The following is a 27,830-nucleotide window of genomic DNA, read 5'->3' as shown; positions in this document are numbered from 1 at the left end:
GCTTTCATGTGTGTAAGATACTGGCTCTTTTTAGTAAATAATGCAAAGGAGATTTGTACTACACTTTCTATTTGAAAAGAGCTAAGATATGGGTTTCTTCAGAACTTAGAAAGAATCCTTAATGTTGACAGTGATGAACTAGCTTCTATATCTGCTATTAAGCCTCCCTATTGTCAACTGCTGCGTTACTAGAGTTACCATGGGAGGGAAGTGCGGGCAAAAATATAAATAAAATTAATAAATTTGTTTTCCTTCACTGCAGTTCATTATTCAAATAGTTTGATGTTTTCACTGTTGCAATAATACATCCTATATGGGCGTGTATGAAAAGTATATATTCACACTGAAGCCTGTGTTTCATTTGAGTGATGTGTGTTCTTTTAAGAAACTGTTTCTGAGATGCAGTGTATTAACACTCTGGCTCTAGCAAAAGCAGTTAAATAAGCAAACAGGGTGTGGTTTATTTGCTTTTACTTACAAGATTGTCTGTTTTTTCTCCTGCATGTTAACTAAAAGAAGCTGTGCTTGCTTATAGGCAGTTCTTTTAACATGCAAAATACTACGGAATTTTAAAGGATTCTTTTTCCTAGTGAGAAACCCCATTCCTCAGCAGGACCTTGGCCTGAGGTGTCTGTGTACGTCCTTCCTGTGCGTTTCCCCAAAACCTCATCCAGCTGAGGGCAAAAAATACTTTCGTACCGGGATATTCAGCACTGCTTTTATTTGGACAAGCCAGGCCCACCCGGGCACCGGATCTCCTGGCAGAAAGGTCAACAGTGTGAAGGTGCCTGTGAGTGCCTCCGGCCACCGGGAACCACCTCCCTTCGCCGGAGAAGGGCCCCTGCGCGTCAGGCAGCGAAACCTCACAGGGGGGCCGAGCTAGGATTCGGTCACGCTTTCGAGGAAGGGGTTCCCGGGACAGCGTGCCGATCGGGGCTCCCGGCAGCCGTAGTGCCAAGACCCACGACGGCCAGCACTGGCGGGCGGGCGGGCGGAGCGGGACGGCACCGGGCTGCCCGCTCCTGCCGCCCGGCTCCACGGCAGACACTGGGCTGGAGGCCAGGCCAGGCCAGGCCAGGCCAGCAGCGGCGCCTCCGCAGGGCGGGCCCAGCGGGAGCCCGCGGTCACCGGACCCTGCCGGGGCCTCCTCCTGCCGCCCCGCCCACTGGCTGCCGCGGGCCGCCGCGCGGAGGGTACGAAGGCCTCCGGGCTCGGGGCCCCGCCCCTTGCGTCACGGGCTGGCAGGGCGCCGATTGGCTGTGGCCACCGCCTCGCTCCCTCCTGGCCCGGAGGTGGATGTCGCAGCCGCTTTTCACCGTTGTCGTTTGAAATTCGGCCCAAAATGGCGGCGGCCGGGAGCGGGGCTGAGGCGGCGGCCGCCAGGCTGGAGGGGGCGGAGGAAGAGGAGGAGACGGCGGCCGCAGCAGAGGATGAGGAGGACGGGGAGGAAGACGGCGGTGGTGCTGGCAAGGCGGTGGGCGCGGCGACGGCAACAGGGGAGGCCGGCGGCGGTGGCGAGAGCGAGGAGGAGGAGGACGTCTTCGAGGTGGAGAAGATCCTTGACGTGAAGACCGAGGGGGTGAGTGGGCGGCGCCGCTGCCTGTCAGCCCGGCGCCCCCGGCCGCTCTCCCGGGGCTGCAGCGGGGCTCCCAGGGTGGTGCAGCGGCGGCGGGTCCCTCATGGGGGCTGCTGCGCCCTGCGGTGGCGGGGCTGGCGGGCAGCCCGGCCGCCCCTCGCCTGGGGCCGGCGGCTGCCCCGGGGTCGGGTTTCGCCCTGCTCCCCGAGAAGGTGGAGGGCAGCGCGGCAGCGAAGCATGCGCTGGCAGCGGGGCGGGCCTGAGGGCGCTTGGTTGTCTCGTCCTCTTCCCTCGCTTTCTGTGCGGGCGGGCTGTGCGGGCTGCACAGGCGGAGACTGCTGTTCAGGCAGATTTCCCTGCCCGATTCTTTTATACTTGGGCGAGAACCATGGAAAAATAGTAGCTCCGTTATAACTGTAGTGTAAAACGCTTTGCAAGCAAGCTTTTTGTATCTTACAGCTTTGACTATAGAGGCTAAACATAGAGTATATTTACTAAGGTTTTTTTTTTGTCTACATTGTTAAACTACTGTTTGGTCTTATGGCTGAACGGCAGTAGTATTTTGTTGTAAAGTGTCTGAGTGCAGAAACGGGCAGAAATATAATGGAGAACATGGAGGTATGTTTAGTGAGACTGTGTCTACTGGCTTATGAAATGAGTGAAGACTTATTAAAATAGGAGAGGCTTCTTCCAATTAAAGTAACTTGCTGTAGTGATCTTTGCTTTGTTTAAACAGAAATATTGTACCTTCTCGTCTTTCTTTGAAAACAGCCTAGGTTGGCTGAATTTCTTCTAAAATTTCCTAAACCTCAAATACAAAAAATTATTAACACAGCTCTTTTTTTTTTTTTTTAATGATGTCTGAAAATTTTGTATTTTAATTAATTCATGGTTTTTGTTTTAGGCTTCAGTCAAGTATATGATCATACAGAGTTATGCCTGTTTAGTGTAAAACATCAGGGTTTTGAAACCCATAGGCTGGAGAACCTTCAGATCAATAATTTCTTACATATTTGTGATGATGTCATGATTAGATTGTATCTTGGCTGAAATGTCTCTATGGCTTAAGAACGTTATGCTCTCAAGGTAATACAGAATTTATAGCTTGCGTGTATGAAGTGTTGGTCAAAATAGTAAGTCAGGCTTGAAGACAGAATCACCACTTTTTTTTTTCTTTTTCCTTCACCCTGCCAAGTGAATGGAACCTGAAATCTATATACTGGGAGGAATAATAGTGTTCCACACACCTCTAAAGAATACTAGAATACATTTTAGTACAATCTCCTTAAAATGTCAGCATGTGCTGGTAAAAAGGTGTCTTACACAGGTTCTGAGCCACATGCATTTGAGGTTTCCAGGCTGGGTCAGTGTAGCTAGCCTTAGTGTATGCACATGCCTTACCCCGTATGTGTTGGTTGTAGCTTTGTCGCATGGGCTCCAGTTGCATAAGATCACCTTTCTTTTGCTCTTCAATGGGAGCCATGCTCCTGTGCTTCAGAAATGCAGGGCAAGACAGATACATCCAATCCTAACTTACAAAATGGCTGGAAAAAGCTGTGTGTCATATTCAGTGGAGGATATTTTATGTAGTCTGCTTTAGACTCGTTGTTCCCAGCTTGCAGATTCCCAAGTCTGATACAAAGTCCAAGCGGATACATCAAGTCGGCCACTGTCCAGCATAGCATAAGGCCAATCAATGTGTTCACAATTGCAGAAGCAAGAGAGCTGGAGAGCACCGCACAGAGAAGCTCTTTTCATTTGCAGCCCTGGTGTTACTGGAGCTGGTAGTAAAGGTAGCATGAGAGACAGCACTCTTGGGATGGTATTGGGCTGGGGAGTTAAGACCTGCTGATAAATGAAACATTGAGATGTCCTACTTAAGAGATCAAGCAATAAAAGTTTGGAAATGCTTCCTCTCAGTACATCTAGAAGGCCTTCCATACTAATTATACTAAAACAACAGGCTCCAGTGCAAATCATGATGTTCCCCAGTGGAAATGGGTAACCTTAACTCTGCTCTTTAATGACATGCTGGTACCCCTTTCTGTAGGAGTTGGTTCTAGCCCATCACTAGTTCTCATATAAGCTACAGCAGTATAAAAATGCTTGGAAGTATTGTATTATTTTTAAGTGATACAGGGGAAAGAAATAACAATGTTGAGTAAAATAATGTTGACAGGTTGAGTGTAAAGCTGTTTATATATCTTCAGGACAGTGATCAATCCCCTGTCTTCACTTAAGCAGTGTTTTTGTATCACTCTTTGTGTACTGAATGTAGAGTCATTCAACAGCCAGCTGGCTAGGAAGGAGATTTGCAGGAAAGGAGCTGGGAGTCCCTGCAGACAAGTAAGTTGAATGTGAGTCAGCAGTTCTTGCAGCAAAAAGGACCAACAGCATCCCAGAGCGTAGCCAGCAGATCGAGGGAGATCCTTCTTCTTTTCTTCTCATCGCTGGTGAGATGCATCTGGAGTACTGTGTCAAGTTCTGAGTTCCCCAGGACAGAAAAGACAGGGACATACTGGAGCGAAGGGGTATGAGAACAGTTTAAGGAGCTGGATCACAGGAGGCTGAGAGAGCTGGGTTTGCTCTGCTGTAAGACAAGAAGAATCGGGGATGATCACAGTGGCGTCTATATCTATTTAATGGGAGGATGTAGAGGGGGCATAGTCAGCTCCTTCTCAGAGGCGCACAGTGAAAGCGTGAGAGAGGCAGCGGACACAAGCTGAAACACAGGGAAATCTGAATAGATACACATGACTGGGCAGATTTCTGAGCAGCTTGATGTAGTTTGTCCTGCTTTGAGCAGGGCATTTTACTTGTTAGTTCTGGAGATCCCTTATACCCTAAATTACTCTGTGACTGTAGTAAGAAAGTTACTAGTTGTTTATTTAATGATTAATCCCATTAGAAGAAAGAGAGGCTGGTGAACATGACTTTGAAAACTAATTCCTAAATTAAGAGTGTGTGGTTAAACTAAATTATCACTGGAGAGGTATTACACTAGTGTGTCTGAATCTAGGCTATTTTTATATGTCTTTCAGAGCATTATTACTATTACTTTGGAAAGAAAGAGAGAGTATTATTTTGCCTCTCCAAAGGTACTTTCCTTAACACGTTTGCTAATCCTTTTTATTAAAAAAAAAAAAGTTCAGGAACGGCTATGTTGCCATGTATTCATTATTAGCTTTATCTATATGGACAATGGATTTTCTTAAGTTTGGTGCTAGCTTTGTTATATATCTGTTTAAAGAGACTGCAGGCTTAATCAGTAAAGGTGACCGCATTGATTTCATAGGACATGTCTCTGCTTTTCAGTTAAGCTTGGTGCAGGAGGCCCTGAGTTGCCACTTATCTGGCTATATCAGCAGCATGCTGAGTCCAAGCTAATAAGCCTTGCCTGTCAGCAAGAAAAGGAGTCCATCTTGAGAAACATAAGGATTCAGACTACTTGATTTATTTAGAAGAAAGGCAAGAGATAATTTGATGGCAAGCTTTTTTTTTTTTAATGATGAAAAAACAAGATAGAGACTAAAAGGTGCAATTTCATCTTGTAGTGAAGTTAAATATTGTTAAATACTTGAAACAATTGGTCTAGGACTTTCATATGTAATTTTTTACCAAAACCTTTGTAACTAACTCCATTGAGACACACACACTCAGATTTTGGCTAGGTTTAACTTGATGTTGCGGGTCGGATTTTTTAATCTGATTGTTGATATTTCAGTTTATCAGAAGTGGCATTGATTATAAATCCAACATAAGTTATAAATTCCGATATAAAACTAGGTGAATGGTGTTAATGCGTTATAAGTCATAAGGTTTTATATCAACTTCTTCAACAAAGAGAAGCAATTCAAGCTTGCAATTTTTATGGAAGAAATATTAAAACTTTTTAAAAATTCGTTTCATAGCTGTCAGAAAATCCATTTCAGTAAAATGACTGGAAGTATATGATTTCTACACCATAGCTGTGGTTCTGAACAAATTTAACATTTTACAAATATTTCAGATAAAACCACTCCAACTACTGAAACATTTTACAACCTACTTAGTTCAGTATGTGATGCAGATGGAAATAATCCTGGGAATTCTTATGTCAACACTGGGTTGAACTCCCATTATATTCATTTCTATATACACAAAATTATATATCCACTGAGATCCCCAAGTGTTGAGTAGATGATGCAATATTATGCTGTGTTGTATTAAATGTTGGGTTTTTGTCTTATAGGGTAAAATTCTCTACAAAGTACGGTGGAAAGGATATACCTCTGATGATGATACTTGGGAACCAGAGGTTCATTTGGAAGACTGCAAAGAAGTGCTGCTTGAATTCAGAAAAAAAATTGTGGACAATAAGCCTAAACCTGTTAAAAAAGACATACAGGTGTGTTTCACCTTCCAGTGTCTTGCATTGAAGGCTTATTCCCTATGTAGGCTCTGCTAATGGGGGGAGGGAGAAGGGAAGATGTTTGAGGTACGGAATTAACAAGACTTAAAGAATCTCTTTGATCTCAGAGTGTTTTGTTTCTTGTGAAACTGAATGTTTTGCTGCTCTCTGGTTAGGGATTTTTTTGTTAATTGACAAGTGTGCTTATAGACTGTAAATCCATCTAAACTTTATCTCAGTTTTTAGTGGGACTATATAAATTTTATATATGGTTATTTTAGTTTATTCTTGAGAACATAAACAACCTCCTTTCTTACCTGCATGCATATTGTCTTGTCAGTGAAGCTGAGCACTGCTCAGTTCACCCTCTTGCTTTTTGTAGCAGATTGATGAATTTTTGCATGTTAACCATTAAATTTGGTAAGACAGGAATACAGAAATATTAATTGCCAGAACACCACATATGGCTTTTTCTTCTCTTTAACTGCTCAGTCAGTTTGAAAATGAAGCCTAAGAATTTTTTTGAAAACTGGTACCCTACTTCTGGGAAACCTATAGCTAAATTTTACAAAATCAGGTTAATTGTTTTTGATGTAAAATAGTTCAGATTTGGTTCTGTTCTGGAATCTAGTTGTTGGATGTCTGATTGGTTTACTTCACTTGTTTATGTATTGATTCTCATCCAAGCAGTAATGTAATTTAGGTAAGTGAGCTAGAGTTATATTTACAAATTCTACAATTTGGCAGTGAGGAATGATGTTTGCAGCAACAAAAAGCTTTACATGTTTAAAAACTTACTTTTGCCAAGCACCACCGCTACTATTTTTATATAGTTTACACCAAAGTGATAACAGTTTAATGGAGAAAGAAATATTTTTTTTTTTTCCCCCCCTAACTTTTAGAAACTATCTCTAAATGACGATGTATTTGAAGCAGAATCTGACAGTGACTGGCAAAGTGAAACAAAAGGTGATGTTTCACCAAAGAAGAAAAAGAAGAAATCAAAAGATGCAGAGGATAGAAGTCCAGATAATCTGAAGAAGAAAAAATCTAAGTCTGCAAAACTTAAAGAAAAGCCCAGAACAGAATGTGAAAATTCCTTACATACTTTGGTTTCAGATTCAAAACCAAAAAAAAGGACTTCAGAAACCAAGGAGGATTCAAAGGACCCGAAGAAGCAGAGGAAAGAAGATACTAAAGAAATCAAGAAAAAGAAGGGAGAAGTTAAAGATGTAAGAATAAAATCTAAAGAAGATTCTAAAGAAAATAAAAAATCACGGAAGGAGAAGCATGGAGATGTTCAGTTTGACTCAGAATCAAGTACTCTAGATGATGTATTTTTTCAAGGAATTGATAATGAAAGTTCAGACTTAAATTCTGAAAATAAAGACGAGAAGCAGAAGGTAATAAGTGGAGAAGAGAGATTGGAAGAAGAACTTACTGAAAAAGATTCCATTGCTGATAGGCATCTTGATGGATCGGTGAGTAATGAGGAAGATAGTGTTGATATTAAGGTTAAAAGAAAGAAGAAAAAAGTTCAGAAAACTGAAGATTATAAAGAGGAAGGTAGAAAGGGGGAAACTCACGATACCTATTTAGAGAAGAAAAGCATGCACAAAAGGCAAAAAGGTCAAGAAAAAGTAAAAATGGTACCGGGAGAGCTGGAGAAAATGTTACCTGCTCCTTCAGCAGTTCAGAAGAGTTTGAAGTTGAGTGCTGATGAAAGAGGGCGCAAGTCCACTGATGTAACTGGGGAGGTAAGCAATGTTAAGACATTGGAGTGGGGGCTGGGGATCAAATCAAACATCTTTGAGGTACAGATATCTCAAAAGCCTACTGTTCATGATGGCAAAGGGAGAAATACAAATTGGAAAGTTAATGAGCTGGATGAAGGTAAAGAAGGGCCCACTGCACAATGTGTAGAACAGAGTGAAACATTTCTGGATTCTGAACACTATAAAGGAGGAAACACTTTAGGAGATAAGGGTGTCTTTAAATGCAAAAGTATGAATTTCTCTTGTTTGTTTTGTGTGCTTACTTAGAACTAAATTTACTATTCCTTCAAAGCATGCTGTCATTTTTAGCTTTGTTCCTCCTCACCTTCAACAGTTGCCTCAGTTTGACTTTTTTCTACTTGTGTAATACGACATTCAGTCTTGAGCAGCTGTCTGTCCAGCACTGCACAATGAAGTGCACTGCTGAGCGGAAGCACACACTTGATCTCTCTGCAAAGCCAGACACTCCATTATACCTTACATGCATTAACACCTACCTGAGAATTGGAATACTGAAATTGCTTCTAAACCCAGCTCTCCCAGATAGTTGTGCAGCTGGCTTATCTTGTTAGAATTCCTGGGGTGCGTATAGAAAATGCTTCGTTTCATGACACAGTTTCATGTTAATTTTAATTGCTATACCTGTTCTAAGAAATGAGCTAAGCAAATATTGGCATATTTATTTTTCCTTAAACAGTAGTGTTTTAAGAAAGGCAGGACAATAAAGCTAAAAGGAAAAAAAACAAAAGGGAAAAAATGAAACAATATTTCTGGAATGTTTCTGAGAATATAATTTCTTTCAGCTGCTTCAAACTGTTCTAATACAGTTTGCAGTTCATAAAACTTTGGCTGTTCAGAGAAACTCCTTTCTGATTTGTACCAAGACTGGAGCCAAAATACCTTGATACTTACTGAATAATACCCCACTTCTTCTGAAGCCATAATTCTGTGGTGGCAATTTTCTTCTGTAGGTTTGACTGTGGTCCTCTGCTTAAGATTGTTGTGTAGATGGAGTAGGTCACCTTGAACATAGGGAAGTTGATTTTGCAGTGGAGAATTATATGGCATAATCTCAGAGCAGAGTTACACGAAAGTAGTGTTTTTGCAGGAGGTCAGTTGTGAAAGTTCGTGTAAACAAGGTTACTATGAGGCATAGCCCAGTTCCAAAAACATAATTAAATAACTTAAGCGGTATGGCCCTTTATTACTCTGGTATTTTCTTGTAGTTCGAGGCTATATCATTCACAAGAGAGATCAATGACAATAATCAGATAAATCTTTGGAATTCTGTTTTATTTGCAAGTAGTGTAAAAACCCTGTCACCCCAAACATGAAGAAATCAACAGCAGATGAAAGCTGGTTTGCTTATGGCTCTTCAGGCAGTGTTCTCAGTGAGTTGTCTCTGTCTTTCTCATGGTCATGCTCCAAAGAAGCAAGGAAGGCATTCTACTCCTTGCTTTTATTTTTAGTCTAGGAGGCTTAAACACTGTTTTCTGTAACTGGTTAGTTATTCTCCAGAGCAGCTGTAGACTTACTGTATGAAAGGGTTTGGTGGAGAGTTCTGAAAGTTTTTTTGGCTTCACTAAATTGCTGGCCAAAGCAGATAATTATTCTGAAATAAAATCATTGTGTATGTTTCGGCTACCTGTCTTTCCTTATGTAGCTTTGATTACAGAACACTGTTGTGTCAATTTATAATACAGTATTCTCTGTTTGGAGTCAGTTTGCATGCCAAACCATTCTTTCTGTTCAATTTACCTCCAAAAATAAATGTATAGTGTACATTGTGCATTTGATCAGTATTGCAAATCTGGACTAGAATTCAAGACTGCTGATTTTAATAGCCCCTGTGTGTAGCAAGTATCCAGTAATCCCTTTAGTAAGTTTTGGGTCTCCTGAATACCAGGCATCTGCTGGGATTAGCAGCTGTTTGTGCTACTAGTTAATCACGTCAGTGATGAAAAGCAGAGGTTTGGGGGCAGGGAGAAAGACTCTTAAATGTCTCAGCTCTGCTAACACATTATGATACACCAAATCCGTCTATTTTAATTTAAGTTTTTCCTATGTCAAAGAAATTGTACCATTTAAGGATAAATTCAATCTGTAGTTCTTGTTGGGACTTCTTTTGGGGCAGTTTTTCAGAAAGCTGGTGCTATTCCATGTACCAGGTTGTGTCAGGGGCTGATACAAAGCCATGCAAAGGGGCCTTCTCCAATGTACTCTGCGGTTTGGAATTTGCTGGCTAAATGGAGAGAGAGAACTACAGAAGAGAGGCAACTTTTGGTGGAGGCAGTTAAATTCTGTTTTGGCAAATTTGATTATATGTCTACATCTACCGTAAATTTCTTCTGTGATACTGGATATTGCTAAGCTCAGTCTTCTGTGTGGAAATGGCGGGTTTGGGTGGATTTTTTGAGTGTCTGTTTTTCACAAATGAGTATTGCCATAATGTTCTGTATATATAAAATGTAAAACTTGGAACCTTCTGTATAAATGTCAGGTTTTCTCAGTTAAGGTTCAGATCAGTGCTATGATAACTGCTTTGAATATGGTGCTACAAAGATGTTAAATACTTTGAAATAATTATATTCTCTTCAGGTTCAGTATTTGGACAAATGAATTTCAGTCTCCTTCAGAATGCTGGTTTGGGCATATCTGCACCTCATGCCATAAAGCAGCTTGCATGGCTGGGATGCAGTAAAAGTCTGAATTGAAGTTGCTTTACTTTGGAAATAACGCTTCTTCTCATATGGAAGAAGCCTTCACAGACTTAACTCCTGACTCCTTGTTTAGTTCTTTCCCTAGGGATGTCCATGAGTCTTTTATAAACAGATTTCAGTAGTATTAATTTTAAATTTATTTTATCACTGGAGTGCTGAAAAAAGTTTATTTGCCATTTTTTCTCTACCACTTCAATTTGATCTTTGTTTCTCAATCTCAGGAGAAAGAAGTAAAGAAAACTGAAACAAAAGAAAAATCTCAAAAAAAAGAGTCTGAAAAAGAAGAAAAGAGCAGAAAAGAACAAAAGGGCCTAAAAAGTAAGTGCTACCTGCTTAAAAGAGAGAATGGAAAGACCCTTCAGGACGTTATCTTCTTATTTCTACAGGAGCAGATATTGTGTAGTTTTTTGACATATCTAGAAACAAGAATTTCTACTTTTATTTTAGGAAGCAAAAGTGTGCTCTTTAATGGCTTTGTTATTATATGCTTCATGAGAATAATTATTTACTTTTATGTATGAAGCGTGGAAGTCTATAGAAATCTCTGGTTTTGTAGACAAGTCAAGATTTTGCCCTGTTTCGTTTAATATTGTCAACTATGTTTCTGTGGCAAGTAACAGTAATCTTTTTTTTTTTTTTTTTTTTAATTTTTATTTTTATTTAGAGGAAACCATCCAAGTATGGGCTATTTCCAGAAATGTTCTGATGATACTATGAATACACACTTTCTATGTTTAGGAAAACTAATAGAGGTTCCCATCAGACAAACTTCTTGCTTTAGCCATAATGATGAGTTATATTATACGACCCTTAGAATATCACCAGGACTGGATTATTTGATACGTGAAGGAAAATGTCTAGGTTGTATTTATATTCTTAGTAGTATAATGGAGTATTAATTTTACCACTCTTGATCTCAATTCTGGGTGATTCTATTCAGGATAAATTCCCTCACTACTATGATGAGAACAAACTGAGGAAAACTAGGTAACTCCCCCTTTGATAATCATGAATGGATATAGGAGGAGCTGTGATCCTTCGATAGCTGTGGCTAGAGAAACATCTTTCTGTGAAAGTAGGAAAGATGCCTACAATACTTAAGAAAAGTAGTAACACACAGAATGATTAATTACTGTTCCTTATAGAGCATGAGTCCTTTGTTCATCACAGCTACTGAACCATATTTTCGAAGTAGTAATTTGTGCATAATTCTAAACTACATTTCTTAAAAAGATTGTTGAAAGCAGTCAGAGCTCAAACTTACCAGGGTAGCTTGAGATGAACTAGCTCTCCTGATTTTTGGCTTTTGTTAAGCTTGCTCCTACGCTTCAGCAATTATTAACCTATGGAAAGAGAACAGACATTTTGTAAATTAACTCTGGTCACTCACTTAAACTTTGTTATGTAGTCTTTAGTGGCTCAAGTAGTCACTCTTGGTAACTGTCTTAATATTCTAGGCTTTAAGGACATCAAAAGTGCATTTGACTTGTTTAATGTAGCTTCAGAAGAAAAAAGTGAATATTCTGAGAATAACTGCAAAAGAGAAGAATCTTCGCTAGAATATAAAATCATAGAAGAATTAAAATCAAAAGACAGCAAGGTGTACAAGGAAAGGAGGAACATAAGAGATGAAAAAGACACATGGACTTACATTGCTGCAGAAGGTGATCGAGAAGTAGTGGATGTGTGTCAAATGGAAAACTCTGGTGAGCAGTAGAAACAAACGCAGGGGAAAGTTGAGCACTGGCAGTTAATATTTCATCCATTCTTGTTTGCGTCTTTTAGTGCTCCATTTCTTGTCTCCCCAGAAGGCTGAAATGATGTTTTCCTTTACAACTCACTGATAACTTTTCGGTGTGTTTCTGCTATTACAGTAACAAAGTGTTCGCCTTCTCTTATCACTTCAGCCTCATTTATTACAACAAACAGTTTGTTTCAAGTAAAAGCATTTTATGTGAGTTTGTAACGTAACCTTCATTGTTTGGAACAATTCCACACTGACTTGCAGGTTCATACTTGAATCTATAGTAGTACTATATTAAGATGCTGATCATTGAAGCAATGGCAAGCAATGAATGATTTGGAAATTTATACGTTACTTATGATTTAATTTGCCTTTTTTTCTTCCGTAAAACCAAATGCCTGATAGATGGCAAGCAACAAGTCTTGAGTTTGGGTATGGACATGCAATTAGAATGGCTGACACTAGAAGACTTTCAGAAGCATCTTGATGGAGAAGATGAGAACCATGTGTCAGCAGAACCGATATCAAGTAGTGAGTAGTTGCTGGGAGGAAGGGGCATTTCTTAGCTGGCGTTTCAAAGTGAAATATCCTATAACTGCATTGAATTTATTTTCTAGCTCTCCTGAGGGATGCTGTTAAAAGTGGAGATTATATGACAGTGAAGATGGCACTTTCTTCAAACGAGGAATATAATCTGGATCAAGAGGTAATTTTTCTGCAGTAGAAGCATAGGGGGGGTGGGGCAGGAGGGAAGAGTACAGGTTTTGATTGTTTGAAAAGTTTTCCTGTCTTGCTAGTAGCACAATTCTGTCTCACCTTGGAAAAAAAAAGCACAAGGTAAGAAAAGGAAGTACAGAATTTGAGGCTTCAATACTTGCTCTCCATTTCTTCCAAAGAAAAAATGAAGTTTGGTAGAAGCGTCACAGTAGCTGGATTTGCAGAAGGTTTGCCACTGGATTTAACCGCATCATAGAATAGAATCATAGAAAGGTTTGGGTTGGAAGGGATGCTAAAGATACCTAATCTAAATCTACCGTCTTTCAGTTTAAAACCATCACCCTTTGTCGTATCACTGCGTGCCCTCCCTCAACCTGCTGGCCACACTTTTTTTGATGCAGCCCAGGATACAGTTTGCTTTCTGGGCTGCAAGTGCACATTGCTGGCTGATGTCCAGTTTTTCACCTACCAGTATCCCCAAGCCCTTCTCCTCAGGGCTGCCCTCACCACCCAGCCTGTATTTGTGCCTGGGATTGCCGCAACCCATGCGCAGGACCTTGCACTTAGCCTGGTTGAACTTCTTAAGGTTTGCACAGGCCCACCTCTCCAGCCTGTTGAGGTCCCTCTGGATGGCATCCCTTCCCTCCAGCGTGTCAACAGCACCACACAGCTTGGTGTCATCAGCGAACTTACTGAGAGTGCCCTCTATCCCACTGTCCATGTCACCGACAAAGATGTTAAATAGGGCCCGTCCCAATACAGACCCCTGAGGAACACCACTCGTCTCTGGTCTCCACTTGGACATCAACCCACTGATTGCATCCCTTTCAGTTCAGTTCCTTAGCTACTGAGTGGTCTGTCAAATCCGTGTCTCTCCACTTTAGAGAGAAGGATGTTGTGTGGGACAGTGTCAAATGCTTTGCACAACTCCAGGTAGATCATGTCAGTTGCTCGACCTTATCCACTGATCCTTTCTACCCTTTTTAAAAATGGTTGCAATGTTTCCTTTTTCCAGTCACCAAGGACTTCACCTGACTGCCATGACTTGTCAAATGTCATGGAGAGTGGCTTGGCAACTGCATCAAACAATTCCCTCAGGACTCTGCGATGCATTTCATCAGGTCCCATAGACTTACGTATGTTCAGGTCCTCAGGTGGTCACGAACCTGATCTTCTCTTGCAGCGAGGGGGACTTTGCTCCCCCAGTCCCTGTCTTGTGGTCCATCCGCTTGAGAGAATTGAGAAGAGGGGTTACCAGGGAAGACTGAGCCAAAAAAAAAAAACCAAAAAAAAACCCACACAACAAAAACCTGATGAGTACCTCAGCCTTCTCCTCATCCGTTGTTACCGGTTCACCAGTCTTGCTTATCAGGGGGATATACTTTGTTTGACCTTCAGTAGCAGTCAGTGGGCTGTACGAGTCTTGGTAGTCTCTTGGTGACATCACTAATACAAGCCACTGGTAAGCAGCACACCTCTCTAGAGTATCAGGTCAGCAAATAGGTGCTTCCATACCTCTCAGAAGAGTCACCCAACGCTGTCACCCCTTGCCTTTTCTTAGTTGCGCTGGTCGTTATATGGGGAGCAGGTTGGGCTGCCTTACTCAGCTCCAGTGTCTCTCCTGATGTGACAGCTCTTTCCTCTTCAGTCTGCAGAGCAGTGAAGCAGTTCTGCAAGGGCACCTCAGGCTTCGGGGGAAGTCTCTTCCTTCTGCTGATCCTTGCTGTTGCAAGCTTCCGTTCTTCTGCATCATTGCCCACCCCCCGGCTTCTCTGTGTGCCAGTGGGGGAGTTTTTGACTGTTTGGCCAGGGGCTGTGGGTGCACTGCAGACTGCACTTGGAACCAGCTGTCCAACTCCTTCTCAGCCTCCCTGGTGCTACAGTGCCTTTTAACCACATCCAGCAGCTCAGTGGCCTGCTGCGGGAGCTGCTCCATCGGGGCACACCTTCTGCAGGCAGGGCTGCCGCCTGTCCCTGCCCCAGGAGAAAGCTCCAGGCAGTCTGAGGTCTGCCTCTCCCTTCAGCAGCTCCATCTGCGTGGAGGCATTGGCCACCGCTGGAAGGGATGGTGCAGACCCCTCACCCAGCCAGAGCTGCAGCCTTTTCTCTTGGACCATTCTGCCTGGAGGGTCAGGTAGGATGAGTGTCTTTGACCTGTGCTGATGGTTGGAGAGCAGCGCTCAGTTGCGAGGTTATGTGCACTTGAAGCCTCCCACTCGCCCCGTGGAATGGGGGCGCCCCTTTGAAGAGGTGCCCTCCTGCACAGACTGCCACACCGTGCCCCGTTTGCCCATCCTGGTTGCCAGCACTCCCTCGGGCTGCCTCTTGTTGGGGGTAGGGGGTGGCTGCCACCTATGCCTCGTCAGAGCTGCTGGCTCCTGGCAGGTCTCTGTGCTCTCCTAGGATTTCCCCAGCTCGGGAGACCCCCTGCTGTGTGCTGCAGTCCCCCAGCATTCCTGCACTGGAGCTGATTGCCTTGGCGAGTGACTCTTTGTGGCAGTTACACCACAAATATTAAATTTGGAACTTTACATGGTATAAGGAATGATGATACCCATGAGGTCAAGTGGCTAGACTATGTAAAATAAAGAAAAAAAAAAAACAGCACCCAAAAGACTTAATGTTCTGTTTCACTGGGGCTGCTTCACTCCATGAATAATTAGTTTTCTGCCAGTTCTTCATCAGCTGTGTTTTTAGCGGTTTTTCTTTCAAGGATCTATTTTCCTGTTAAATAGTACTGTAGCTCCATTTTTGAGGATTAAAATCTCTGATATCAGTATTTTCACTGGCGATTTTGTGCAGCTGTATTATGTAGCATTTTGAGAAGTATACATTATGTTAACACTTCTGTAGAGTAGTAGAAAAGATGTCAAAGGAACTATGAGGCAAGCATGTGTTCCTTGAATTGTAGAGTACGGTGGAAAATGCAAGAATGAGTGAGGACACTGGCCACTCACAGAAGTCTCTTCATACTTATACTCTTCATAAAATCCCAAAGCAGCATTGTGGTAGCGGCTGACTTAAGTCATTGAGTTTTTCCTCCGGTGGCTTCTGATTTCTTTTTCTACTGTCTTGTTGTCTTCCCCACCCTCAAATACCTTGCTGCCTTTCTTCTTGGCTCATTCTGTTTTTCCTCCTTTTTGTTCTGGTCCTCGGAATTTTACAGGTTTTGCAGATTATAGAGGATTATAGAGCTCAGAGTGTGAGCCCTGTGGGCAAGAGAAGTGGGAGGTGATCATTTGTCAGTATCTGGCAGCCATGTATGTGTGAATTCTTCTGCCAGGAAGGGGAATCTGTAAAATTTGTTGACGCACTTGCAGTTTCTGTCTTCTGGCTTTGATTTATCTTGAAGTATTAGATTTTTTTTGTTTGTTTGGTTGGTTTTTTTTAATGGCAATGATTTTTGTTGCAGGACTCAAGTGGAATGACCCTAGTAATGCTTGCTGCTGCTGGTGGGCACGATGACCTTCTTCGAGTCCTAATCAGGAAAGGAGCTAAAGTTAACGGTAGACAGAAAAATGGAACAACTGCATTAATACACGCAGCTGAAAAGGTTGGCTTGGTTGTTGTTTATCGTATTTGTGCTTCTTGGCTCTTTTACTTCCATTTTAAAGTGGTAGATAATATTTTTCCCTTGCATGATGCCTAAAAAGTAGTCAGCAGGGTGTAGCAGGGTGACCTTAACTGCATAATTTCAGCAGCTGTGGTTACTGCGGTGTAAATAAATTCTGACCAGAAGCCCTGCCCTGAGTAGAGACTGTCCTTGGTCTACCTAGAGGGAAAGCGTAGGCAGATGGTATCTCTGAATTTGTCTGTCACGGGGGCTGAGGTTCTTGTGTTAGAATTGCTTCTTGTGATCTCTGGCTACACAGGATCCGAACTTGGGAGACTTTGAGAGCAAATCTCTGATTGAGCAGGGTTTACTGTTTGAGAGTTGAGAGGTGGAGACAGTGGCAAGCTCTTCTCAAACTAAGATCAACTAGATGAGTAAGTCAGAGGATGTTTCATGGGAGCGCTCTTCTGTTCAAGTCGGTCTGTGTGTTTTCCCATGTCCGGTAGATACAAGGCCAAAAGGGAGCTTGACTGCACTTTAGTGATTAATGGAAACATACTGTTTTCTTCCTGTGGTGTTCACTATTGCAAGATTTAGAAAAAAATAAGAATTGTAAATACTCATGGTTATCTACTTGCCCAAGTCTGAATTGCACTTTTAGCCATGGGAGCAAACTGTTAATTACGTTATGCCTCATGCTTTGGATTTTACTGATGGGTTATAAATAAATGTCACTTTATATTCTGAAACAAAACCAGAATATTTTCTACTTACTTGTCTTGTGGTTTTGTTTTTTTTCCAGAATTTTCTGACAACAGTAGCTATTCTTCTGGAAGCTGGGGCATATGTGAACATGCAGCAGAGCAGTGGTGAAACTGCTTTAATGAAGGTAAATCTAATGTTTGTCCTGATATGGTTTAATAGTGAATACTTCTGACAAACTAATAAAACATAAAAGTGTATTTGTAGAGTTGATTTAGGGAACATATACTATATTTGAAATACAAATGCTACTCTTAGTTACTCTATGCAATGTTTTAGTCAATTATTTTAAATGTACTGTTATATCTAAACAATAAATGCAAATGCCTTCAGTGTACAGTGCTAAATGTGGCTCATCGTCCTCTTCCATTGCTTGGCTCAAAGAAACGCGGGTGTGTTCTTAAAACATGATCTGGTTTTCAGCAGGAGGAGAAAAAATTCCAGAGAGGAGACATCTTTCCGTTGGATGTTGCTGTGATTGACTTGTCGTTTCATTGCAGGCCAGAAATAAAATAACCAGTTTGCAGTCTCCTTCCCATTGCCTGTTCTGCACCTTTACACTCCCCATCCCCCAGGAAATTTTTAAATTTTCTTTTTTTTTTTTTTTTTATGGGAAAATTTGAAGATCCTTAAAACAGTCTGTGCTCCTCTTAATATTTTTTTTTGTTTATATTAAATAATTTCACCAAAGTTCTCCTTCCTGATAAACTTGCTGTATTTATATGTAGGCTGTTTAAGGCACTTCATTTGCAGAAGAGGTTACAAAACCTTTTCTGTCCAAGACAATGTGATATTGTTTCTCTTCTATCCTCTGCAAGGCTTAACAAGTGTGGGGAACTCATTTTTCTGTGAAGAAAGTGATAACACACTTGTGGTTTCCTCAGCCACTTAATCCAAAATCTTTTTGTAATTTGGCCACCTCTGTGAACCTCAGTTTTGACCTTCATTGTTTTTAAAGGTTTTGTTAGTATTTGATACACAGCTGTACATACTTTCTAACTGGCAGCCTGCAGTGACTTACTCTGGATATTTGTTTTGCTGTGCAGATGGAAAGAACAGGGTCTTCGTTTCCAGTAACTTACTGGAACAAGTTTAGCCATGTGTGCATAAACATATAAATGTGTTTATCAAGTCACTCTTATTTAACCCTGATCCCTGAGGAAAGGGGGGGAAAAACCCTTAGGATAGGGGGGGAAAAAAAAGCCTTGGCACTTAATTGCGTTTTCTGAGCTGGTATGTGATTTTTGTGGGTTGGTTTTTTTTTTTTTTTTTTTTTTTTTTGTTTGGAGGCCACAGGTGAGTTTGTTTATGGAACATTATGGATTGAAAGCACAGATGAAAGTTCAGAGCTGAGACAAATTTCAGAAGTTAACTTCTGAAAGGCCTCATGAAGATAACATTTTTTTTCTCTTGTGTCTTTCCCTAATTTGTCTGAGTGAAATGATTGAAAACAAGCAACCAAGAGCACATGTTTGCATTCTTCAAAGTAAAGCTTTCTTTAGACTTTCCTGTATTTTGTCAAGTCTTTGGTTGACATAGAATCATAGAACCGTTAGGGTTGGAAGGAACCTTCAAAGGTCATCTAGTCCAGCCCTCCTGCTAGGAGCAGGGACATCTCCAACCAGATCAGGTTGCTCAGAGCCTCATCTGTGAAATTCTTGCTGTAAGTAACTTTGAACAGCCTTGGACACTTAGGCAGTTGATAATAGTGAGTGTCTAACACAGCTAAATACAGTGTGGGGCAAATTCTGTTAATTTGTTGTACACTTGAATTACCATTTGAATTGAGTTTCCTAGAAACAAGGCACTTGTAAGTGTTACTTTAGTCATTCTGAATACTTCTGCAGAAACCCATTTATTCAGGTAAACAGTTGCAGGAAAGTTTACAGAACTCCAGCAGATTAGATGTTTTCACAGAACTTTGAGGGCTTGTTTTATTTTATTTTTTTAACTTTTTTTTTCCCCCCCCATAATTAAATCCACTTGGTAATCCTGGGTGTTGCTGCTTCTGTGGGATCAGGTGTGTAGTGTTGCGTGGGCAGAGACAAAATATTTGGAATGTGATCCTGAGTTTTGAGTTGTGTTAGCATGTGCAGAGCAAATAACTAAACTTGTTTTCTGAATTGTAACTGATTTTGGATTATAATTGATTTCTGCACTTCTCCTTACTTCAGTGTTACGTTCTGTTCTAACGGTGAATTTGTCATTGTTGTCCATCCTTCCATCTCCTCACTTTCTGCACAGGCTTGTAAAAGAGGGAATTCGGATATAGTGCGGCTTATGATTGAAAGCGGAGCAGACTGTAACATTTTGTCAAACCATCAGAACAGTGCACTGCATTTTGCTAAACAATGTAATAACGTACTGGTGTATGAGCAGCTCAAGAGTCATTTGGAAACGTGAGTAAACTGTACTTTGAAGTTTGTTCTGGTGAAGTTTGCAATACTAGGTGTGTCATAATTTTGGTTTAAAACACAGGGAAGAGGAGATTTTGGGAAGAAAACAGATCTGATTTGGGCAGAAAGTTAACTAATAAATCACGAGAAACGAAAATGGTGTGAGCTAACAGAATTGCAGACACTTGCTTAAACCCTGAGTAAAAAGGTGGAAAAGCAGAAAAGGGAATTGCTAGAAATGAAAGTTGTTAGGTTTTTTTTGTTTGGTTTTTTTTTTTTTTTTTTTAAACTAGAAATACAGCAGTGGGAAAAACTAAAAAGTGTATAAGCACTGGACAGTTGAATGTAAATAGTAACTTTTCAAACATAGGAAACTTGTTAAAGTGAGCAGGGGCAGTGGAAGTGGGTAAATGGAGTATGCTGATTCTTTCCCAGGGAAGGAAATCGTGACTTGTGAGTTAAGGTTTTGAAGGCAACAGTAAGCGTGGAGATAAAAGCAGTCTGGTACCTGCTGTGCAGTGTATTGAAACTTTGTCCCTCATTCACTATTTGATGACTTTTTCCACTTTGTTTCGTATTTAAAATCTGCCACCTTCAGTTTTGGCTAATATGAATAATAGGGTTTGGAAGATCTCAAACATGTAATTTTTGCCAGTGAAATTTGACATTAAATACTGATAAATGCAAAGTGATGTCCATGGCGTATCACTGTAGTAATGTGAATTGTACAGGGAGTGACACAGCTCTTGCCAATTATGGGAGCTTCTGGGCTCCTTACATGAAAGTATCATTTCAGTACCTCTGTCAGTCAAAAAGGAAGATAATGCAATAGTAGTGGAGCTGAAAATAAAACGCGAATCCATGATGTCCGAATGCCTTAAATAGCACATGCCATTCCAGTTACGTTGTTTTAAAAAACAGATGAAGCAAAAAGGAAAAGTAAAGATGATTAGAGATACAGAACAGCTTCTGTGAGGACAGACCGAGGGATACACGTCACCTTGGGACAGATTAAAAGGCAGGTTTTACTGGCCATCCTGTTAAATGATTTAGTGGTGGGTTTGAAAAGGAGGAATATTTTTGCACAGAAAAACTGAGTTATGGATCTCGTTGCAGAACGCTGTGATCACAAATGCATGGGATTTTTAGAAGGGATTTGAGTAGATCTAAGGAGAGGTACGATTCAGCTGCAGTCTCTAGTTTTGGATGCCTCTAAATTAGATTGCTGGAAACTAGGACAATGTACCCAAAAAAGATAGCTGTTTAATTTCCCATATTTAATCCAGGTTTGTCTAGCGTCTGGAAACCAGGCTAGCTGGGCTTCCAGGCGTGCTTTGGTACGGCAATTCTTGTGGTTTCTTTCCAATCAAACACTTAAGTTTTAGATTCTGCAGATGGTAATTTTGGGTAGCGTGGAGGGGAAGTGTGTGCTGAGTAATAGCTCAAAAAGCTATAAAGCTGAGAGAGTCAGGACCTTTGCCTTGCAAAAGTGTTTAAAACCCATTTGCGTCAAAACAGCTTTCTGAAGAGGACTACTTAGTAACATGCTTGTAAAACTGCCAAATAACTTCTGGTTAATGTGGTCTCTCTTTTGAAGGACAGGCTCCTCACTTAGATTAAACCTCTCCCAACCCAACAAACAAGCGGAACTCTCCAATTTGGCTATTTAATGGTAGTGCATTTTAGTAGAGTTAATTGGGAACTGCATTTTTTCCAGTCGTATTGCCAGTAAAATTGCACAGTAACTTACTTATTTTGCAGTGAGGTTGATAAATCAGCCATGCTGGGGAAGTGGTTGTCTGCTTACCCACGAGGTACCTATTGATGTTTCGGTGACATCTTTCTGCATGAAGAGCCTTCAGAATATATGGCTAGTTGGAATTTTTTTTTTTAATCTCCTGCAGTACTTCTGTCTCAGCTTTTTGGTTTTGTGGACCTGGTAGATTAATTTCATGAACAGATCACTGATAAAATGTTTTATTGACAAAGTATTGGGACTTGGGGTTCATCTATGCGTAAATGATGATGAAGTGATGAAGGCATTTGGTCTGGTAAATTGAGAATCCAAAAGGGTCGTCTGGAATCCTTTTTTGTGTCAGCTGTCATGAAGTCTGTCTGGTAAAGTAATTTTACGCTGTGAAGTATGGGCCTCACTTGCTTGGTCTTTTAGGCTCTCAAGAGTAGCAGAAGATACCATCAGGGATTATTTTGAAGCTCGTCTTGCTTTGCTGGAGCCAGTCTTTCCAATTGCGTGTCACCGACTCTGTGAAGGGCCAGACTTTTCTACAGATTTTAACTATAAACCCCCACAAAATGTGCCAGAAGGTAAGGGGTTTGTTCTTGTGGTGGGTTTTTTGTTTGTTTGGTTGTTGGTTTTTTTTTTTGTTTTGTTTTTTTTTTTTTTGTAAAGTGGGGGGGGTAGAATGGTGTGTTAAGAAATGGATGTATGTCTTAAAAGTATCTCTCTGCAAAATTATTTTTGTATGACTATTATATTGCAGTACGTAACATTAAGGATGCCCTGATTATGGGGTGTAGGGAGAGCAGCAATGTTTTGATGCAGTGTGGGTGGGGTTTGTATGTATCTCTTTATGAGGTGGTTTTTTTTTATTGCCACATAAACAGCTGCTTGCTTCTGTTTGTGGGTTAGTTAGCTTTGTGAGGCTTACATTAACTAAGCAACAGGTATTACAGGAAAGGAGCAATTTACCTTAGAATTAATAATTTTGAAAAAAATCTTAATCTAAGTATAACTTTGAAACTCTCATAGTGGATCATCATGTTTTTAAACAGTACCTACTGCACTGGAGTCTTGGGAGTACAGTCACAGCACTGTGATACAAATGCAGTGTTGAAATACTATAAAAAAGAAGCCAGCATCAGTCAACTCTGTTTTGCCCAGAGACCCTTTGAAAAAGCTGGGAATCAAATTCTCCAGGCTCCTTGAGAATGTTCTTCATTCTTTCAGGAACGCAGAAACTAATCTCTGATGCTGGGCTTAGCTGAATCATTTTTATTCACCTTTGAGTGTATCAGGAAAATACCTACTGATACTGATTTTTCTTGATATAATACATCAGTGTGACTGAAATACTACTTCAGCTAAGATGGAACGTGGTTGTGCCTCCCTGGTTTTCAGGTTGTTAGGAGTTATAATGTAAGTTTTCCAGTTCTTGATTATAGGTATCCTTTGTAGAATTAAGAAACATTATATAGAAGTTTATGTATGAAAGTGAGGCATTTGTGGGTATTGAAGATTGTTGCTTATTGGATTTCTGCATGTTGCTGTGGTACTCCATTGGTGTTTAATAGGTACTATATAATATTTATATTTATATATATATTTGTACCTAACTGACCTCAAACTTTCAGTGTATGCAGTTGTTCTGAATAACATCTCATTTCAAATTCATGTGACTGAATTGCCTTCCTTTTCAGGATCTGGAATTCTTCTCTTTGTTTTCCATGCAAATTTCTTTGGTAAAGACGTCGTTGCTCGGCTCTGTGGACCATGCAGTGTACAAGCTGTGGTTTTAAACGACAAATTCCAGCTCCCTGTATTTTTGGTAAATCTTTTCATACAACTCATTGACTGCAAAACTGCTTTATAAAGTCTGGGAAATCTTAGTGCCTTGATTTGGGTTGTAAGTATTGTGATGAAGTAGTTTTTTATCATGATAGGCTTGTTTTGTTTGGTTTGGTTTGGTTTTTTTCTAATGAAACGTAACTCTTTGTATATGGAGAGAACTACAAACCTTGCATATACTAGACTCCCCAAAAACTTATGCCTCAAAAGGCAGGGACATGGTGCTGGACAGCTCGCTTCTAGGCGGCCCTGCTTGCGCACCAGACGGTGCCTGGTTGGACCAGATGACCTCCAGAGGTCCCCTCCAACCTCAACACTTCTGTGATTCTGTGACGTCAGAACTGAGGGTTTGAGCAGGCAGGTGAGGATTCTGAATTTAAAGCTGTTTCACTTCTGAAGTTCACATAGCCTCAAATTTTTGACCCAAGTAAGTTCTTAAACATAACTACTTTGCCTTAACAACCTACCTCATACCTGTAATTATTAATTCCTATTTTTAATTGTTTTTAAAAATCTATTAAATGCATCACTATGCACACTTTTTAAAGTCCTCTTGTTTTCTCTGTGGTTGCACCAAAGGTTCTTTGCAGTATGCACACCTTTCTTTCCAAACATGCATAGTTAAAATGTTGTGTTCTGTTACTCCACTCGCATAGCACTTCCAGCCATAGCCTGCCATTAACTGTGTCCCTTTTCGTTTTCCTTTCAGGATAGTCACTTTATTTATTCCTTCAGCCCTACTGCAGGCCTTAACAAGCTTTTTATACGGTTGGCAGAAGCTCCTACTGCCAAGGTACGCAATGCTCTGAAAATTAAATCTGTATGTATGTTAACTTGTGCAGTGATTCTTCCGTAGTCTAAATGCTTCCCAGTTGTATGTTGCAGATGTAAAACTAAGGACTTCCCACTGTCTCCTCATCCCAGTTCCCATCAGTTGCAGTTCCATCCTGTGACACTGCCAGAACTTAGGAGCATTGCCAAGGGTGTTAGTTCTGTCATAATTAAATGTTCTTGTGCTGCAGGCAGAATAACTCACGCACCAGGATAAAGTAATGTTACAGCTCAACGCTTTTCCCCGTCCATTTTGTAAATTGAGTAACTAACAAACAGATACGTGGGGTGTCAGTTATATTTTGCATACAGATGTTTTGGCTTGTGTGTTTAGGAGGACTTGGGAATGTTTACTAGGATACGCAGTCTGCTTTTAAATAGCCTGCGCAGTCGGTTGTATTTTCCAGGTGGTGCAGGCAGTAGTCCCCCTACATGCTGCAAAACCCGTAACGGATTCTTTTCTGGCCACGTTTATTTTTATCCCTGGAATATGGACCAGTAAATTCTCTAGATCTTCAGATTTAAAATTTAACTCTTAAATGTTTATTGTACTTTTTTTTTTTTATTTAAGGGAAAAAATTGAACTCGTATTCAGATGAAAGTATATGTGCGTGTCTAGTTCAGATCTGGGGCTGGCTTGTTTGAACACCACCTGACGCAGGAGTGTTCTACTTAGTGCTTCTACAAGCCCAAACTGATTTAATTAAACACAGATTGTAACTTGTTGTTTTTTTTTTTTTTCCTTAATCTCTAGCAATTGTGTGCCTTTCCTCATGCTTTTCTTACATTAGAAGTGTTTAACACAGTAGTTGCATGTGAACAATCTTTATATGAGACCTTTGTTTGCTTTTCCAGGTAAAGCTGCTGATAGGCGCATACCGAGTGCAGTTGCAGTGACCTCAGGCTGCGAGCATTGTTGAGTGGACCGACACTCTTCTGGCTGTACTTCTGATTCCTCTGTTGAGAGACTCACAAAGCAGTTTGGAACTTTTTGGCACCACGCTCTTAAGACTGAGGTCCCCATCTCGCTGTCACTCGCTGGCAGTCACATAGGACAGTGTGTGTTGGAGAGCAGTTTGATACGCTCACTGGTGGGACTGGGCTGTCAGCTTTTTTTACTTTGTACAGATGTAGATGTAAGTATTTGTGCCAATACATATAATTCCGGTTTTCTTTAACTTGTGGAGTCCAGACTGCATATTTCAGCTTTTCCACAATGTGGAATGGTGCATATAAGAACTATTTAAAGTAACTACATGAAATGTCTTTTTTAATAGAAAGATCTTTTCCATTTGTAAACTAAAATTTTCTACTTAACTCTAACTGTAATGTTTCTATGTAAAATGCAGAACTGTCATATTCTTCGAGCCGTGGGCAGAAATTACACTTTGAAGTCACTGCATTACATTTATGTTGGAATCGCTGAGGGCTGTGTTCTGGTTTGAAACTTTTCCTGCTCTTGTCTCCTGATGAGAAGCAGTTGCGCTTAGAGTGATTCCCTTGGAACAAACACAGTTAGGCCTGCACGTATGAACATAGACATCTGAATAGGCTCAACTCAGAGAGGATCACAACCAGATTCCGAGTTACAGCGTTGTTTTAAACCTACTTTTGTGTTAGAGAAGCATCTTGAGTTCTTAGTCGAGTGACAAATGGGAAAACAAATACAAGCTGAAAACAGCAAATCGGAAAACTTGTAAGTACCTTAAAATATGCAGGCAGTGCTTTCTGTAGACAAGAAGATCCATAGAGGATTTCAGATGTTCTCAGCCTGACAGATGAGAACGTATATTGCTCTTGAATTCAGAAATTCAGTTCCTCAGTGCAAAGAGCTGCTATTTTTTTTTTTTTTTTAATAATTTAAGTGTCCTATTTTATCAGATGACAGCAGTTCTGTAATGGTCCTGTGCTATAAAATACAAATGTAATACTTCTGCATGAAGTATAGAATATTTTTTCTTTGTAAATTAACATCTTGAAAAGTAAAAAAAAAAGAAAAAAAAAAGGAAAAGAAAAAAAAAATCCAGATTGTGCCTTTGCTGTTCTGGTTGCCAGGTGTAGTTTACATGCCGCTATGTGCCTCTCTTATCTTACTAGCAAAACTGTTGTGGATAAATTCTTTCTGTATTTGAGTGCTGACCTTCAAGATGGTGCAGATGTATTAAGTATCCTTTTAGAACTGTGACTTTTTAATACAAAGTTCAAGTAACCAGGTTTTAAATTTTTGATTCTTGAAAGTTTAAAACTTTAATATTTCAGAGATGCCAAATGAGTAACAGAGCACATCGTTATTTCAATTCTGCAGAATGCACATTAAGCTATATAAAACTAGAACAGCAACATAACATACAAAAACTCATTTCTGTTTCAGTTTAGAATAATCGCCTGTCTTTTTGCAAACAGTATTGATGAGCTGTTAACAAGGCTGGGTTTGGAACAGCTTTATTACTTCCACCTCTCTAAATACACTAAATACCTCATTTTGCTAAGTGTGAACACCTGAACTGCATGAAGAGCACTGCCTGAGAATTGAGCACTTGGGACTTTGTGTAGCTGTGTTTCATTTTAGTCGCTGTGCATAACCGTGAAGATCAGCAAGGAAAGGGTCCGGTTGTGTTCTGGTACGTTAGAGCGCTGGGTTCATGTGTGCGGCTGCCCCTTCCTCAGTTACTCCTGCGTTGTACACGCAACGGTACAGAGTGTGAGACAAGCTCTGTACAGCACACGTCAGTGGGAAATGCTCGAGCTGTTGGAGGCTGGGACAGCAGGTTTGTGAACAAATGTCCATATATAATGCAGATGCTGTTTAGAAACTGTTGTGCAGTCTAACCTAAAAACGTCTAGTAATGCAACAAGAGTTGACACAGCAAGTAGTTTGGCCAAGGCTGCTGATTTTGGGGGTTTGTTTTTGTTTGGGTTTTTTTTATTGTTGTTGTTGTTTTTCTTTGAGGCATTTGGGAGCAAGGGAGGAGTTTTATACAATATGAGAATAAAATTTGGGTTCATGATGCTTGTATTGAGGAAGGGATTTTTCTCTTTTAGTTGGCAATATAAATTCATATTCCCTACTGAAGATGCATAAAAGGTGTATGAAAAGATATTTGAAGCTGGTTTTTGTCTGATTTTACTTGATGGTTTTTATCCATTTGCTAAGAAAAAAGGTTTTGGTAGATAAAAGAGAAAGTAGCTATAATAAAAAACACCTCTTCAAGCACGTGGAGAAGTACCGTTGAAGTACTTGCTCCACTTCTCCTTGCTGCTCTCTGTCAGCAAGCTGAGCAGCTGTAGTTACTCTAAACTGCAATGGCAGTAAATTGTTCTGAAGGCTCGGATTCATTATCTTTCACTGCTGCACCATCAGCAGTACTTGTGTTCCTGGCTTCCTGCACAGACCCTGAACACTGGTGGGTGACACAGCTGACACTACCACAGGTCATCGCTATTGTGAGGGAAAAGCTGCTGTCCATGCCCTAAAAACAAGCAGCCTGAGCCCCAGCCTGCAAAGGCTGTGCTTGCTTGGGGGGGTTTTAGTTTGTTTTTAAAAAGGCTTTACCAGGCTGGTTTTGACAACCCATCTGGAAAAGTTTGCACAGGAGATGTGCAAGCATTTGAAGTTTCCCTTGCGTTCCTGATCTGTCTCTGCTGTCTTAATACTGGAACAGCCGATAGTTGTGCGACCAGTAGGATGATGATCCCTAAAGCACAAGTGGCCATTGCCCCACACAAACCCCCCCGACTGGGTCCCCTGCATCCACCCTTCCTGAAGCAGAAGCATTACCA

The 27,830-nt window shown here is 40.8% G+C and overlaps 1 protein-coding gene across 5 annotated transcripts; it reads left to right on the top strand.

The window, feature by feature from the left end:
• Positions 1–695: 695 nt before the first annotated feature.
• On the top strand, positions 696–27,148 carry MPHOSPH8 (M-phase phosphoprotein 8). Of its 5 annotated transcripts, none has more exons than XR_015257489.1 (15): positions 698–1,579; positions 5,808–5,963; positions 6,869–7,723; positions 10,683–10,779; positions 11,919–12,167; positions 12,611–12,736; positions 12,823–12,911; positions 16,335–16,475; positions 17,278–17,364; positions 19,482–19,636; positions 21,804–21,958; positions 23,072–23,199; positions 23,929–24,012; positions 24,906–25,186; positions 26,620–27,148. XR_015257489.1 is itself a non-coding variant. In XM_086739538.1 (14 exons), the coding sequence occupies exons 1-14, from the start codon at positions 1,343–1,345 to the stop codon at positions 24,945–24,947; spliced, it is 2,601 nt and encodes an 866-aa protein (XP_086595664.1). In that variant the 5' UTR covers positions 698–1,342; the 3' UTR covers positions 24,948–27,148. The 5 variants fall into 5 exon arrangements, 3 of the variants coding, with proteins under 3 accessions (XP_086595666.1, XP_086595664.1, XP_086595665.1); XR_015257490.1 differs by lacking the exon at positions 26,620–27,148 and adding an exon at positions 23,430–23,580 and having other exon boundaries at positions 24,906–24,957; XM_086739538.1 differs by having other exon boundaries at positions 24,906–27,148.
• The last annotated feature ends 682 nt before the right edge of the window (positions 27,149–27,830 follow it).

Source organism: Chlamydotis macqueenii, chromosome 1 (assembly GCF_036417535.1).
Source record: "Chlamydotis macqueenii isolate bChlMac1 chromosome 1, bChlMac1.mat, whole genome shotgun sequence".
Classification (NCBI taxonomy): Eukaryota; Metazoa; Chordata; class Aves; order Otidiformes; family Otididae; genus Chlamydotis; species Chlamydotis macqueenii.
Note: the sequence above shows the minus strand (reverse complement) of the source record. Positions and strands in the feature narration are given on the sequence as shown.

Bases quoted from the DNA above. Each gene is read 5' to 3' on its own strand.
- MPHOSPH8 (XM_086739538.1), top strand. From the start codon at position 1,343: ATGGCGGCGGCCGGGAGCGGGGCTGAGGCGGCGGCCGCCAGGCTGGAG. The intron at 10,780-11,918 runs GTAAGTGCTACC...TTAATATTCTAG, and splicing joins AGAACAAAAGGGCCTAAAAA to GCTTTAAGGACATCAAAAGT. The intron at 16,476-17,277 runs GTTGGCTTGGTT...TTTTTTTTCCAG, and splicing joins TAATACACGCAGCTGAAAAG to AATTTTCTGACAACAGTAGC.